Here is a 14,700-nt window from a genome sequence, read left to right on the forward strand (position 1 = left end):
CAAAATAGGTGTATATATTTGAATTTTACAGATAAACTATGATACCAAAGTCATTAACAATTCTCTCTCTCTCTCTCTCTCTCTCTCTCTCTCTCTCTCCTCTCTCTCTCTCTCTCTCTCTTTCTTAAGGGGGCCGGCCGGCTAATGCCATTTTTTAAGGACAGGACTTTGATATTCATACCACTTAGCCCTTAAACGCCGACTGGACGTATTTTACGTCGACATTTTTGTCTCTCGGGTGCCGACTGGACGTATTTTACATCGACATAAAAGTTTTTTTTTAAAATTCGTGGAAAAATACTTTTAGGCCTACCAGCCGAAAATTCTTGAATCACGCGCTTTGGGGGATGCTGGGAGTTCACGGATCAAGGTGTTGTTTTGTTTACAATCGTTACGCAGGCGCGCAAACGCGAATTTCTTTCTTGCCGCACTAAAAAGTATCTGTGACACATCTCGGAAATTATTTCGTCACTTTGACATAATTTTTGTACCATTTTAAATTAGCCGTTGCATGGATTATCATATATGAAAATGTGCAAATTTTTATTTAGAATACAACAAAAAAATACTCATGATTGTAGCTTTTATCAGTTTTAATATATTTTCAAATAAATAACGATAAGTGCCAAAATTTCAACCTTCGATTAACTTTGACTCTACCAAAATGGTTGAAAAATGCAATTTTCAGCTAAAACTCTTATATTTTAGTAATATTCAATCATTTACCTTAATTTTGCAACTAATTGGAAGTCTCTAGCACAATATTTTGATTTATGGTGAATTTATGAAAAAACTTTTTCCTTACGTCCGCGCGGTAACTCTTCCGAAAAAAATCATACATGCGATTGTGGTAATGTTTGCACCATTTTAAAATTAGCCGTTACATAAAGTTTTATATATGGAAATGTGTGCAATTTCATGCACAATACAACTAAAAACAACACATGGTTGTAGCTTTTATCAATTTTGAAATATTTTCATGTAAAAAATAAGTGACAAATTTTCAACCTTCGGTCAAATTTGACTCTACCGAAATGGTAGAAAAATGCAATTGTAAGCTAAAACGCTTATATTCTCGTAATATTCAATCATTTACCTTCATTTCGCAACAAATTGGAGGTCTCTAGCACAATATTCCGATTTATGGTGAATTTATGAAAAAAATAACATTTTCTTTACGTCCGCGCGGTAACTCTTCCGAAAAATTCATACGTGCGGTTGTGGTAATGTTTGCACCATTTTAAATTAGCCGTTACATAAAGTTTAATATATGAAAATGTGCGCAATTTCATGTAGAATACAACAAAAAATAATTGAAGGTTGTAGCTTTTCTCATTTTTGAAATATTTGCATATAAATCACGATAAATAGAAAAAAAACCACGTTCTGTCAACTTTGACTCTACCGAAATGGTCGAAAAACGCAATTGGAAGCTAAAACTCTTACAGTCTAGTAATATTCAGTCATTTATCTTCATCTTGAAACAAATTCAAAGTGTCTAGCACAATATTTAGATTTATGGTGAATTTAAAAAAAAAAAAACTTCCCTCCGCGCGCGGATTCTCCGCCACAAATCTCCGAAATGCGTACGTCCCATTCTCGGAATATTTGCTCCGTTTCATATTAGGCATTTCATAGACTTTTATATATGAAAATGTGCGCAATTTCAAACGAAAAATATTTGAAGGTTGTTGCTTTTCTAATTTCCGAAATAATTACATATAAATAAATATATATACAAAAATTTGACATTCGGTCAACTTTAACTTGTCAGATATGGTCGAAAACTGCAATTGTAAGCTAATACTGTTAGTAATATTCAATCATATGTCTTCATTTTGAAAGAAATTGGAAGTGTCTAGGACAATATTTAGATTTATGGTGAATTTTTGAAAAAAATATTTGTTCATGTCCGCGCGTTACGAATTCATGCATTATTTTGTGATAATATTTTCTCTGTGTTGCTTTTATTGTTTTATAATGTGTTATATACCAAAATGATCGCAATTTAGTGTACATTACAACGAAAAAAAAGTAACTAGTTACCTTTAACCGTTTTGCGCACAGCGCGATTTGAATACAATTATATATGAAATTTTGTTTTTGTGCTATCATATATCGCATTATTTATACAGGTACTATTCTACTTACAACCAAGTTTGGTTCCGACCCACTGGTTGTAAGTCAGAATGGATGTAAGTCGAACCTTAGAAAGTGGCCAACGTACTGGGTAGGGTATACTATCAAACCTTTGCTATATAAAAGTGCCTACTTAGTACTGTAATGTAATGTACAATCATTATTTCAATCTTTTTACCATAATGTACTTCTTCCAATACATTTTAATCATTTATGTAATACAGTGTTCCCCCGTATTTGCGGGGGATGCGTACCAGACCCCCCCGTGAATAGTTAGAATCCGCAAATGTTTGGAACCCCTATAAAAGCGCTAAAAACAGCCTATTTTGTTAGTTAAAACTTAAAAAAAACCACTAAAAATTTTCATACTTGGTTTTTTTAATAGTTTTATCACAAAAAGTGTATTTTATGATGAAATTGATCACAAAAACCAGGAATTTGTGGATATTTCTCATAGAAAAATATCGCGAATGCGCGAATTTTCCGCTAATAATGCGGGGAAACGTTCTCGAGAGAAATCCGCGAATCCGGAGAACGCGAATACGGGGGGTCCACTGTAGTATATATCACGTACAATCAGGCATTGAGTTTCAATGGGGTTAGGTTCTTGCATGCATGTCAGAAGTCGATTCTTACGTAAATTGGTTTGCAATTCAGTCTACAGTACAGTTAATACCAAATGATGCTGCAGATAGGGCCGAGTAACTCAAACTGATGCTGCCTGAGTGATGAGAGTTCTCATGAGATGGCGCAGTGCCAAGTAACTCAATGGTCAACTGTCTGAAGTAAGGTTGTAAGTACGAGTGGTCGTATGTCGAGTAGGTTGTAAGTCAGATAGTGCCTGTATATGATAATGATAATTTTTTTTCATTTCTGATGGTTGCATACTATACTTCAGCCAATGACAAAAAAAGGAGCCAAAAATGAACTCTTAATCTTGAAAACTAAGCGTTCTGTGATTTTTTGAAAAAAATATTTTTTTCGCTTCCGCACTCACTCCGAAACACCTCCGGCACATATGAGACAATTTTTATTTTACTGCTTTGGCGTTTAAGGGTTAGTAAGGTGACTTGGGACATCTCCAAACTGCATATGATTTTTGCCTCTGACCTTCGGTTTTGTGACGCCAGGACGATTTATCCCGAAAATAACCATTTTTGAAATTCTATCGCCTCCCTTGATATTTAATATTAAGACCTGGGATTACTACCATATATAGAACTCCAATGGAATGAAGAGTTTTTTTTATAAGTCATTTTTTTGCTAGATATGAGTTTTTAATTATGGTAAAAAAATAAACCCTATAAATCAAGAAAAAAAATTTATATAAAAAAAAGAAAAAACAAAAATTGGAAAAAGGGCTTTATTTGATTGTTCTATAATGTCTTTCTGAGTTATATTCCAAATTCCAATGTTATAGCTTTAAAACTAAGTGAGAAGATAGATTTTGAAGGTCAATAAGTATAGTTTTGAGATACGGGCGTTCAAAGTTTTCCTTTGTAGTTTTGTAAAGAGAATGTTTATAAATATGTAATGATTATTATGAATGTATATTTCTTTTTTGTGTTAATAATCCAAAACTTATTTATCATAATTTAATCATAAATGATGATCCCTTTGCTCATACATCGTAGCCTGGGGCACTGCGTGAGGCAAGACGGGGTATTCCTTCCTACGCAACTCTCTCTCTCCTTCACTAACTCGACTTATTACAGCAAATTTTCTTCTTCTGTATGTTAGTGAGATGTTTTCCTTGTATTTTCCTCTTTGGCATGATGAAATTCTTGCCGAAACAATGACAAACAAACGTAAATGCAAGAGAATGTCAGAGGTGAAACTCGAAGGTGTAGTACTTTCTTTTTACAAAGGCATTTTAATAAATCATGATTATTATGAATTTCATACTCCTTTTTGGGTGTTAATAAACCAAAACTATGTTATTTATCATAAATGAAGATTCCTTTGCTCAAAGATTGTAGCCTTGGGCACAGTGTGACGTGTGTGTCAGGCAAGACGGGGGCGTTACTTACTACGCAACCCTCCCTCTCTTCACTAACTACGCTAATATCGTGTATATTATGATATTCTGTAATCATATTTGAGCGATTTTTCTTCGTCTGTATGTTAGCAAGATGTTTTCCTTGTCTTTTCCTCATTGGCATCATGAAATTCTTACCAAAACATAGATAAACATATGTAAAAGCAAGCGAATGTCAGAGGTGAAACTTGAACGTGTAGACTACCTGAGGTTTGTGCTCACACTGAATCATGGTTGAACTTGGTAGCTGACTGACTCCCTTCTGCGACTCATGGAATCTTTACAGATGCCATTTCTCACAATTTCTTTGACAATAATTATCAAAATTTATGATAACAGAAGAAATATTGCATTTTCTTGTACGGATCAATGTTTTAGGCTTATTGAGTTACGTTTACTAATTACCCTGTAACTATGGAAATAAGAGGATTTTGATTAAATATTTTGTATACGTATTCTCAATTGCCATATGAAGCTCCATGAATTTTTCATGACTGCATTTTTTGCCCAATACCCCCATATATATATATATAAGGGTTCCGGCCGGCACCCTTAAAGCGAGCTTTCGTCTGGAGCTGCCAGACATCCTTGAGCTGGGAAGCTGAGAGTGGACTGATCTTGGTGTGGTGTCAGTCCTCCTTTTATTTGAGGTTGACAGTAGGAGGTCTGCCCAAGCTGAGCTGCTATTGGCAGGTGGCGGTGAGTCTTCGTTTTCATTGGTGGCTTGAGCCAGGTCTCAAGCCACTTTCTCCGAGTCAATGGTTGCGATGCTGCAGGTTCTGCAGCCGTCTAGACCTCCTGAGCGGCGCGATAACGTTGATGGGCATTGCGCTATACTGCGTGACGTCACGGCTAATTTGATTTCCATCAGCTGCAGGAGTACCTCATTCGGGGGCGTTGTCTTCCATGGAGTTGTCGTGATCGGTAGTGTCATTGTTGGTGGCAGGTCTTCTCATACTCGTAGGGAGGAAGAGTTCTTCCTGCGTCATATTCAGTGTAGGTTTTATTTACTGGATGAGAAGCCCCTCCAGCAGGTGCAACCGACGACGGGCATCAGGGGCCTTCCCGATGATCTTCGTGTTCTGTATGATGACATCCCAGGAGAGGGCTTCTTACAAATGACCAAACAACTCTCTCTCTCTCTCTCTCTCTCTCTCTCTCTCTCTCTCTCTCTCTCTCTCTCTCTCTCGCTCCTCTTCTCCTCCTCTCTCTCATCTCTCTCTCTCTCTCTCTCTCTCTCTCTCTCTCTCTCACGCAACTCTCGAAGACGTTGTCAAATGCAACTACCATATCACTCCTCCATCTTAGGAGTATCCCTCGTTAATTTAACTTCGGATTTCTAAAGTCTTCTCATGTGACTTACAGAGCTAGTGTTCAATACTGTAGGTTGGGTTTTGTTCAGTTGGTGTACATTCATGTCATTTGAAGTTCAAAAGTTTTAATGCTCCTTTCTTCTCGTTTTAGAACAACCAGTTGCAAAAGCTCCAACTCCATCTACTAGCTTGCCCGCAATATCATCGGGTGAGAGTTTGTTTAGTAATATTACAGCTACTACTTCTACACCATCTCTAACTCCAGCTTCCACATCATTACTTGGTAAGTAAAGTACTAATGTGTATTACATCTGGTATCTATCTAAAATGAATATTTTCTTTTAGGTAGATATGGCATTTTAACTTTTAATATTTTTTAGGCTGCTAGTAATTTCATTTTTGTTTTCTTTGTATTTAATATTGCTTTTCTGTATCAGTTGGTTTTAGTCATGGTTATTATACTTTAAATTATGTCCTGTGGTTTTGTAAAACAAGGAAGGGTATCAGATATTTAATTTAAATTTTTCCAAAAGCTTTCAAAAAGCCAGAATAAAAATAGTGTGATATTTTCTTTCCAATTATTATCTGAAATAAGTACAGTTGTTTCTAATGAGTTAACTGTTGTAAGTTTACTGCTGCCTGACTTATAGTAAGACCCATCATTTCTTACTTACAGTATTATTATTATTATTATTATTATTATTATTATTATTATTATTATTATTATTATTATTATTATTATTATTATTATTATTATTATTATTATTATTATTATTATTATTATTATTAATTGCAGGTCCACAATAATATCGCAAGTGAAGTATGAAGTCTTTAATTAAAGACTTTATACTTCACATGCAATATTATTGTGGGACCTGCAATCATTGCCATCATTTTCGACATGGAAAATTCTTCTTCTTCTTCTTCTTCTTCTTCTTCTTCTTCTTCTTCTTTTCTTCTTATTCTTCTTCGTCTTCTTCTTCTTCTTCTTCTTCTTCTTCTTCTTCTTCTTCTTCTTCTTCTTCTTCTTCTTCTTCTCAATAATAAAAAAAATGTTATGAGTGTGTGTATAATTTTTAAAACTCTTAACAAAAAGCTTTCGAACCCTTCACTGGGTTTATCTTCAGTCCAATTTAACAATTAGATACACCAGGTACTGAGGTGAATTTAAAAAACAAACGAGCTAACGACTGGTGTCAACAATCTTCAACGACTTGTTTGTTTTTTAAATTCACCTCGGTACCTGGTGTACCTAATTGTTCATTTGGACCGAAGATGAACCCAGGAAAGGGTTCGAAAGCTTTTTGTAAAGAGTTTTAAAAATTATACACAGACTCGTAACATTTGTTTTATTATTGTGGACCCCTTAGAATAATATTATTATTAACTGAAAATATCAGTAAACTATATTACCTAAAAGGTACCATAAAAATGCTTTCATCTAAGTAAGAGAGAGAGAGAGAGAGAGAGAGAGAGAGAGAGAGAGAGAGAGAGAGAGAGAGAGTGTGTTTAGCTCTATTCTCTCAAATATTAATCCATGTACAGTTCCCTCCATGAATTTCGATACACATCGTATGGATATTGGTAAGCCATACTTGAACTGTTATGGTAATAGTGCAGAGGGCGGTTACAATGTATCTGGGGCTGTTTTGTTTTGTCTTGTTGCAAACTTGATTGTCTGGAAGTATCTCGATGACAGTTTGTTCTCATTAATTTTGTCTAGTAAGTCCATTGTAAAAAACAAGCAACATTGTAATAATAAAGTTTTATTGTAAGAATACTATTGATATGATGAGCTTCAAAGTACAGTACACAAAACTAAAATTAGGATAACAACAATCTCTGTAAAAATAATTTTGTTCATGAATCTTACCTGCCAGATATATATATAGCTGTATTCTCCGAAGTCCGACAGAATTTCAAAACTCCCGGCACACGTAGTGGTCGGCCAGGTGGTAGTACCCATTCCCGCCGCTGGGAGGCGGGCGTAAGGAACCATTCCCATTTTCTGTCAGATATTTTCTGTCGCCGGTGCAGACAACAAGTGTTTTCTGCACCTCCGTCATTGGATTTTGGAACTTTTGGTCACTTGAGTATCCCGATTGATTTTTGGTTATTTGATTTGGATCGGTGGTTAGGCATACGCTAATTGTGGATTGTTTTTATTTTGGCTTGATTTTTCCTTAAACTTACGATGTCTGGATCTAGTTCGACTAGGCCAGAGTATGTTGTGTGGAAGAATGCAAGGTTAGGCTACCGAAAACTTCGGTAGACCTTCATACAGTGTGCGCGAATTGTAGGAAACATGTTTGTATGTTTGATGACTGTTGCAACGAGTGTGAAAATATGTCTGATTCTGCGTGGAAGGCTTATGAATCATAGGTACGTAAACTAGAACGTGATAGTGTAAGGAGGTCTTCCTCCAGGCGTGTAACACAAGTTACCCGTCCAGTAGAATTTATCCCTCCAAAGACCTGTGATGCCTTCGGGCCCTACAATAGTGTCTTTGGAGGGTAATACCCTATCTGTGATTCTTAAATCTTTGCGTAGCCTGGAATCATGTTTGCATTGGAAAGTTTTAGTAGTGTAGTGAAGTATAGTGATAATGCCATGAGTGTTCATTCTATCGCGTAAGCGTATAATTTCTCATTGACAAAACACTACCGCATGATGGCTCTCCCTAACTCGGCAAGGCAGAATGTAGTAGGGAGGTAGCTGTCCAAGTGTCTAAAATACTCTACGTTTGTTCATAAAACTTACCAGTCCACATATAATATATATATATACATATATATATATATATATATATATATATATATCTATTATATATAATATTCTATATATTATATATATAATATATATATATAATATATATATTCATATATATATAATATATATATATAATAGATAATATAATATATATATATATATATATATATATATATATATATATATATATATATATAATATATATATATATATATCTGCCGGGTAAAGGTGAACAAGCGTTGTTGTATCATAGTAATATTATTTTTGCCCTTACGTCATATTACTATCAAGCGGTTGTATGGTTCAAGTTATATACTCATACCATAGTTACTCCTACGGAGGACAACCGAGAGTACGATTAGTCTTATTACATTTAATCGGTTCTCCCTGCAACTATTCAGGGGTTGCCGGTTTCCCTATTTTTTAAACATTTAAGGTATTGTTATGACAATACCAAGTTAGCCTTTTATATTTAGCAAATTCAGTTCGCTTAAATATACCAGTTTGATGGTTTTTTGTTTCTGCTCTAGAATGATAGTAAACCTATTCATTCATAGAATGTGTAGTGGCACTCAGGCAGAGCAGTGCGAGAACGACGAACGTTCTCTGAGTCTGCTGTCACTAATGCCAGTGCTCAGTTCCAGCTGATTGTCTGCCATGCGTGGTAGGTTACGTCTCGCTCTCTCCTGCGGGATTGATGGACTAACCATATTTCTACCCTACATCACGGCCTTAGCCTCGGGTTGAGGGGAATTCTAGCATACATGACTGAACATCTTCACTTTGCGAGAATTTTTCATAAAAAAAAAAAAAAATAAATAAATAAATAAATAAATATATATATATGTGTATGTAGTATATGTGTATATATATATGTATATATATAATGTGTGTGTATGTATATATATGTGTATTAGACCTTTTTCGGTTCTGTTTACCGCAAGGTAACAGAATTCTGTCCGAGTCTACAGCGGCATAGCACACATGATTTCCCTCGAAACAAGAATGATGTGCAAGAGATGCCAGTCAATTAGCTCGCTGAGACTTCACTCCCCCCTCGCTCGATTATGAGGGGACTCCTTCCGCTGCCAAATACGACAGCAACCGAGTGGACGCTCGCAGTATGCTCAGCTGGACGCTTGGCTGGACGCACACGTAATGCTTCTTCAGACATTCGCCGAGAATCAGAGAATAGTAATGGATCTCAGGAAGGAGACTTTTAGGAAGAAACAAATGAACAATCTTTTACAGTGTCTTCAGATTACTCCTGTTTAAGTGAAACGCAGCCTTATTAGGGAAGGAAACATGCTCGGTGAGGGAATGAATGAATTGCAGGGGACCATTTCCTCGCTGGAGAAGTTTGTTTTCCCTGAATAGACTGAAATTCACACCTCTCCAGTTTTTCCTGCAGAAAAAATGGACTAGCATAGATTGATCTAGAAATGATTCTGAACATCTCTCATAGTCAAGATTCGTCTATAGGTGATGTCATGGCTCATAATCTCATAGAATTCGAATCTTGAAAGATTACTTTTGTGTTCTTTCAGAGACGTCCTCCCCGCGCAGGAGTTGGAACTCTCGGAGGGTCTCGCTCCCTCTGAGGAGAACGAAGACGCTATATGTCGCACAGGCGGCCGTCGTCTTTGGTTCCTCGGAGGGGGACGCTTCTCGTCCGTTAGCTCCCTTCTGCTTTGCGGTCGTCTCCTGGGCAATTGGAAGACTTTCCGCCGTAAAAGAGAGCTAAGATGTATGATGTATGTCGCACAAGTGGCCTTCGTCTTTGGTCTCAGGGAGGGGGACGCTTCACGTCCTCTCTTTTCTGCTGTGTTGCGATCTTCACCGGAGAGGACGTCTTCCGACGAGTATGCTTTTGAGCGCTTCGGTCGCTCCAAAGATATATCCTTGGCGGTCCATGTGAGAAGGAGGAGGGCTTCCCCTCGCCCATCGTCTTCTCAAAGGATCAGCCCTTTGCCTGAGAAGGAATGTTCTCCAACGAAAAGGATGATTGTGTCTTTGCAACAACAACTTGTTTCGTTGATTGCAGTGAGAAAGGCAAAGCCACATCGCGAGAGGAAGGATGATAGGCTGCCAATCAAGAGTCCAGGCAGTCCCCTTCTCCTTCTCCTCGTTCCGCTCTTTCGCCAGTTGCCTTGCTCTCTAGATTTCATGCAGCTCTCCAGAGGTTGTCTAGAGAGCATGGTTACCATCTTCCCGAACGTGTGTCAGTTGAGAAGAAGAAGAGGTCTTGGTTCAATGGCTTCGAGCCTCTTTTGAAGAATAGTTTCAACCTGTGGCCCCTCAGTCTCCTCCTTCGCAATTGTTATCTTCGAAGGACGACTGGCTCATTCATGCCTCCACTCAAACGTGGTGTCTGAAGGATTTTCAAACAACTTAATCGTTGGTGAAGTCCCTGGGACTACTGGTGAATTTCGAAAGTCACATCTGGATCCCAACCCAATCCATTGTGTATCTGGGGATTCAGAATGGATTTCAGTGGCTTTTCGAGCTTTTCCGTCCCAGGGACTCGCAGCAAGGCTTAGACAAAGTGTCAGCCTTCCTAAGGAAAGATTCGTGCTCGTGAGGGAATGGATGAGTCTAACTGGGGACCATTTCCTCGCTGGGAGAAGTTTTGTTTCCTTGGGGGGAGACTGCACCTCAGACAGTTTACAATTTTTTCTCAAGTACAATTGGAAAGAAAACAAGAATCTACACATGATCTTGGAAATTTCAGGAGAGGTAAAACATCACTTGAAATGTTGGCTAGATCCAGTGTAGCTGTCGGAGGGCGTGTCTCTCAAGCTTCAGAACCCCGACCTAGTGTTGTTCTCCGATGCGTCCACCACGGGATGGGGAGCATCATTAGGGGGAAAGAAGTGTCAGGCACCTGGAGAGGGGAACAAGTGTCCTGGCACATAAACCTAAAGGAAATGGCAGCCATCTTTTTGTACATGAACTTTCCTGTCAGACATATTCTTAGCTTACGTCTCTGACGTCACGACAGAATTCAAAACTCGCGGCAAACGCGACAGGTAGGTCTGGTGATCTACCTTACCCGCCGCTGGGAAGCGGGTGTAAGAACCAACATACCTTTCTTGCCAGATTTTTTCTGTCGTCGGTGTCGACCACACCTGTTGTCGGTACCTCTTGACAGTTGGATTCTTTTCTCGTTTTCGCCCTGGATTGTTTCTACGGACTTTTGGTGAAGTACCCAATCTTTTGGCCTGGCATTCGCGATTTGTGGACAGTTATTTGACTTTTCTTTGGATTTTTCTTTAAATTCATGATGTCTGATGTTGATACTAAGAAAACTGCTATGTTTAGAGTTTGTTGTATGACTGAGTGTAAGGTGAGGTTACCGAAAGCTGCGGTAGACCCTCACACAGTATGTTTGAAGAGTAGAGGGAATGAATGCACCTTTAATAATCCTTGTAATGAATGTGAAAAGCTGAATGAGGATGAATGGAAGTCTTTGTCTTCCTACTTGAGGAAGCTTGAAAAGGATAAAGTTAGGAAAGCTTCTTCTAGGAGCAGTAGTAGATCTCGTATTAGCGAGTTGGATATAGATATAATCCTATTTTAGAAGTAGCTCCTTTGTCAGTTTCAGCTCCTGCTCCCTGCACCGAAGCCGAAGATGCGCCTTCGGAAGTGGCCTCCATGAAAGCCACCATTCGCAGTATGGAGATGAAAATTAAACATTTAGAAGGTAAGAGTGATTCCAATAGTGATTTGTGCAGTGAACCCAGTGCAGTGGAGGGTGCGTCTGATCGGCTCCCTAATGCTTCCAGGCCTAGACCTCTTCCAGACTCCCAGCCCCAGTGGAGGAGGAAAGTCGAAAGCCGCAGGAAGGTTAGGGAGCATCCACACCGTCAGTCGTCCCCTCGTAGCTCCTGTTGATCGTTCCCAGGCTACCTTGGATCGCTCCAAGAGAGAAATATTGCGCCAATGCTTCTCGTCTTCGCCTCGCCTTCTCCTAAACGAGGATGGAGCTCTTCGGAAGCTCGCCCTTCGAAGAGAGCCTGGAACGCTCCCTGCGCCCGTCCATCCAGCCCTGAAGTTTTTTTGGAAGAGCCTGAGGTGGAAGCGAAGAAACGTAAGAGATCTATGGAGTATCGTTCCCCGAGCAGAGATCAAGCCTCATCACCTGTTCAAGAGTTTGTGAATTCTCCTGCAAGGGTGTTGGCTAACCTTCAGGCGCAGATTTCGGCTCTGGCTGGCTCTCTCTGCGTGTCGTCTCGTCGTAGGAAGGACGTCTCGCTTCCTGTAAAGAAGTCCAGGCTCCCCTCTCCTGACTCTTCGCTATTCGACGGAAGCGGCCCGCTCACCTGTGCGTTCAGAGTCTCGCAGGAGACTTTCTGCTTCGGACAAGATCCCATCTGCGTCCAAGCGCCATTCGCCTGACAGACAGGATGTCTTTGTTTCTCCTTCAGACAAGGAGCAGGCTGCTCGTAGGAGATCTTCGCCCTACAGACGCTCTTCTCGAGACAGGATCGCTCCCCTTGATAGGCACCAAGAGCCTAGTAGGCGCTACTCGCCTCGTAGCCGCTCCTCGTCTCGCCTCGTAGCCGCTCCTCGTCTCGCCTCCACTCTCCTGTTGACAAGCGCCCTAAATCGGACAGGCGCTCTTCGCTGGACAGGCGTCAAGAGCCTGTTAGGCGCGTTTCTCCTGCCAGGCGCTCTTCACCTGACGTTCACACTCCTCGAGTCAGGCGCCGAGATCATGGCAGACGCTTCTCCCCTGGTAGGCGCTCTCCCAGTGGGCGCTCGTCGCCAGAGAGCCTCTCACCTCGTTTCAGGCGCCAAGAGCCTGGTAGCCGCTTTTCTCATGGCAGACGCTGTTCGCCTGGTAGCCGCTCTCCTTTGGATAGGCGCCAAGAGCCTGATAGAAGTTTTTCTTCAAACAGGCGCTCTGCTCCTGACAGTCACCTTACTCCTGTTAGGCTCCAAGAATCTGGGAAACGCCCTCCTCAAGACAAGAAGGATTTTGCGAGTAAGCAAGTTCCAGAAGTTTTGTCTCCAAGAGTCAAACCTCACTCTTCTAGAGACTTTTCTAAAGGTAGACGCGCCTCTAAGGATCATGAGGGCTCTTCTGATGACGAAGAACAGGATCCCTTAGAAGAAGAAGGACCAAAAGACTCCTCTGTTTCCTCGTATAAGAGGTTAACAGATTTGCTCCTTCAAGAGTTTGGAGATATCCTTTCTCCTGTGGCTCCTCCTTCTCCTCTTTCTTTGTTCTCCACTTGGAAGACTTCGAAGGTTTCATCTTGTGTAAGGATGAAACCGACTATTTCTATGAAGAAGGCACTTAGAGGTTTTGGGGAATGGCTCCTTACTAAGGAAGAGAAAGGGAAGACTGTTTTCTCTTTCCCTCCGTCTAAACTGACTGGCAGATTAGGATTCTGGTACAAATCAGGGGAACCTTTAGGCCTTGCTCTCCCTTCTTCTGCTGACTCGGACTTCTCTTCACTGGTGGATTCCGCTTGTCGATCTGCCCTCCTGTCTGCCAAGACTACGTGGGGGATGAACGAACTTGACCACCTACTGAAGGGAATGTTCCGAGTCCTGGAAGTTTTCAACTTCCTTGACTGGTCTTTAGGAGTTCTGGCTAAGAAGACCCAGACCCAGGATTCCCTGTCTCCTGAAGATCTTAATTGCGTCCTCACTTGCATGGACAAAGCAGTGAGAGAGCGCTCGAGTGAAGTCTCTTCACTGTTTGGAGCCGGAGTGATAAAGAAGCGGTCGGTTTTTACTGTTCGTCTCACGAAGGCAGTTTCGCATGCACAAAGGGCCTCACTTCTTTATGCTCAGCTTTCTCCTCTGCTTTTTTCCCAAGAAAAAATCATTCAGGATGTCTCGAGGTGCCCTTTCAGCCAAGGCTACTCAGGACATGTTAGCCCAGTCGGGCAGGAAACCTCGCTCTGTCTTCCAAACCAAGACCAAGAAAGAGACTCCTCTGAGGCAGGAGCCCTTTCGAGGAGGACCCACTGCCAGAGTTTCTTCAACCAGAGGATCTAGACCTTTTAAGAGAGGTAAAACCTTCTCTAGGTCAATCAGAGGTAAGAAATAGCGATCAAGGACTCCAGACATCAGTGGGTGCTAGACTACTGAAATTTGCCGATGTCTGGGCCCACAAAGGGGCAGACAATTGGTCCCTATCGATTGTCAGCAAAGGATATCTCATTCCCTTCTCGTCAAGGCCACCATTGACGACGACTCCGAGGGAGTTTGGTGGCCAGGTACAAGGACCCCATCATGAATCAAGCCCTTTCTCTAGAAGTAGATCTGCTAGAGAAGGAGGCTATAGAACTAGTGGAAGATCCCCGCTCTGCGGTTTTTACAACAGCTATGCCTAGTTCCGAAGAACTCAGGAGGATGGAGACCGGTTTTTTGGATGTGAGCGCCCTGAACGTCTTTGTGGAAAAGAGGAAGTTTGCCATGGAGACG

The 14,700-nt window shown here is 40.5% G+C and overlaps 1 protein-coding gene across 1 annotated transcript in view; it reads left to right on the forward strand.

Annotated features, from left to right (window-relative positions):
- Positions 1 to 5,628: 5,628 nt before the first annotated feature.
- Positions 5,629 to 14,700, forward strand: part of LOC135211669 (nuclear pore glycoprotein p62-like) — a gene marked incomplete at its 5' end in the record, with an annotated part of 84,558 nt that continues 75,486 nt past the window's right edge. The window contains one exon of the mRNA XM_064244940.1: positions 5,629 to 5,773. Coding sequence (XP_064101010.1) covers positions 5,629 to 5,773 — 145 coding nt within the window. The remainder of the gene's footprint in view (positions 5,774 to 14,700) is intronic.

This window comes from Macrobrachium nipponense, chromosome 19, assembly GCF_015104395.2.
Source record: "Macrobrachium nipponense isolate FS-2020 chromosome 19, ASM1510439v2, whole genome shotgun sequence".
Lineage (NCBI taxonomy): Eukaryota > Metazoa > Arthropoda > Malacostraca > Decapoda > Palaemonidae > Macrobrachium > Macrobrachium nipponense.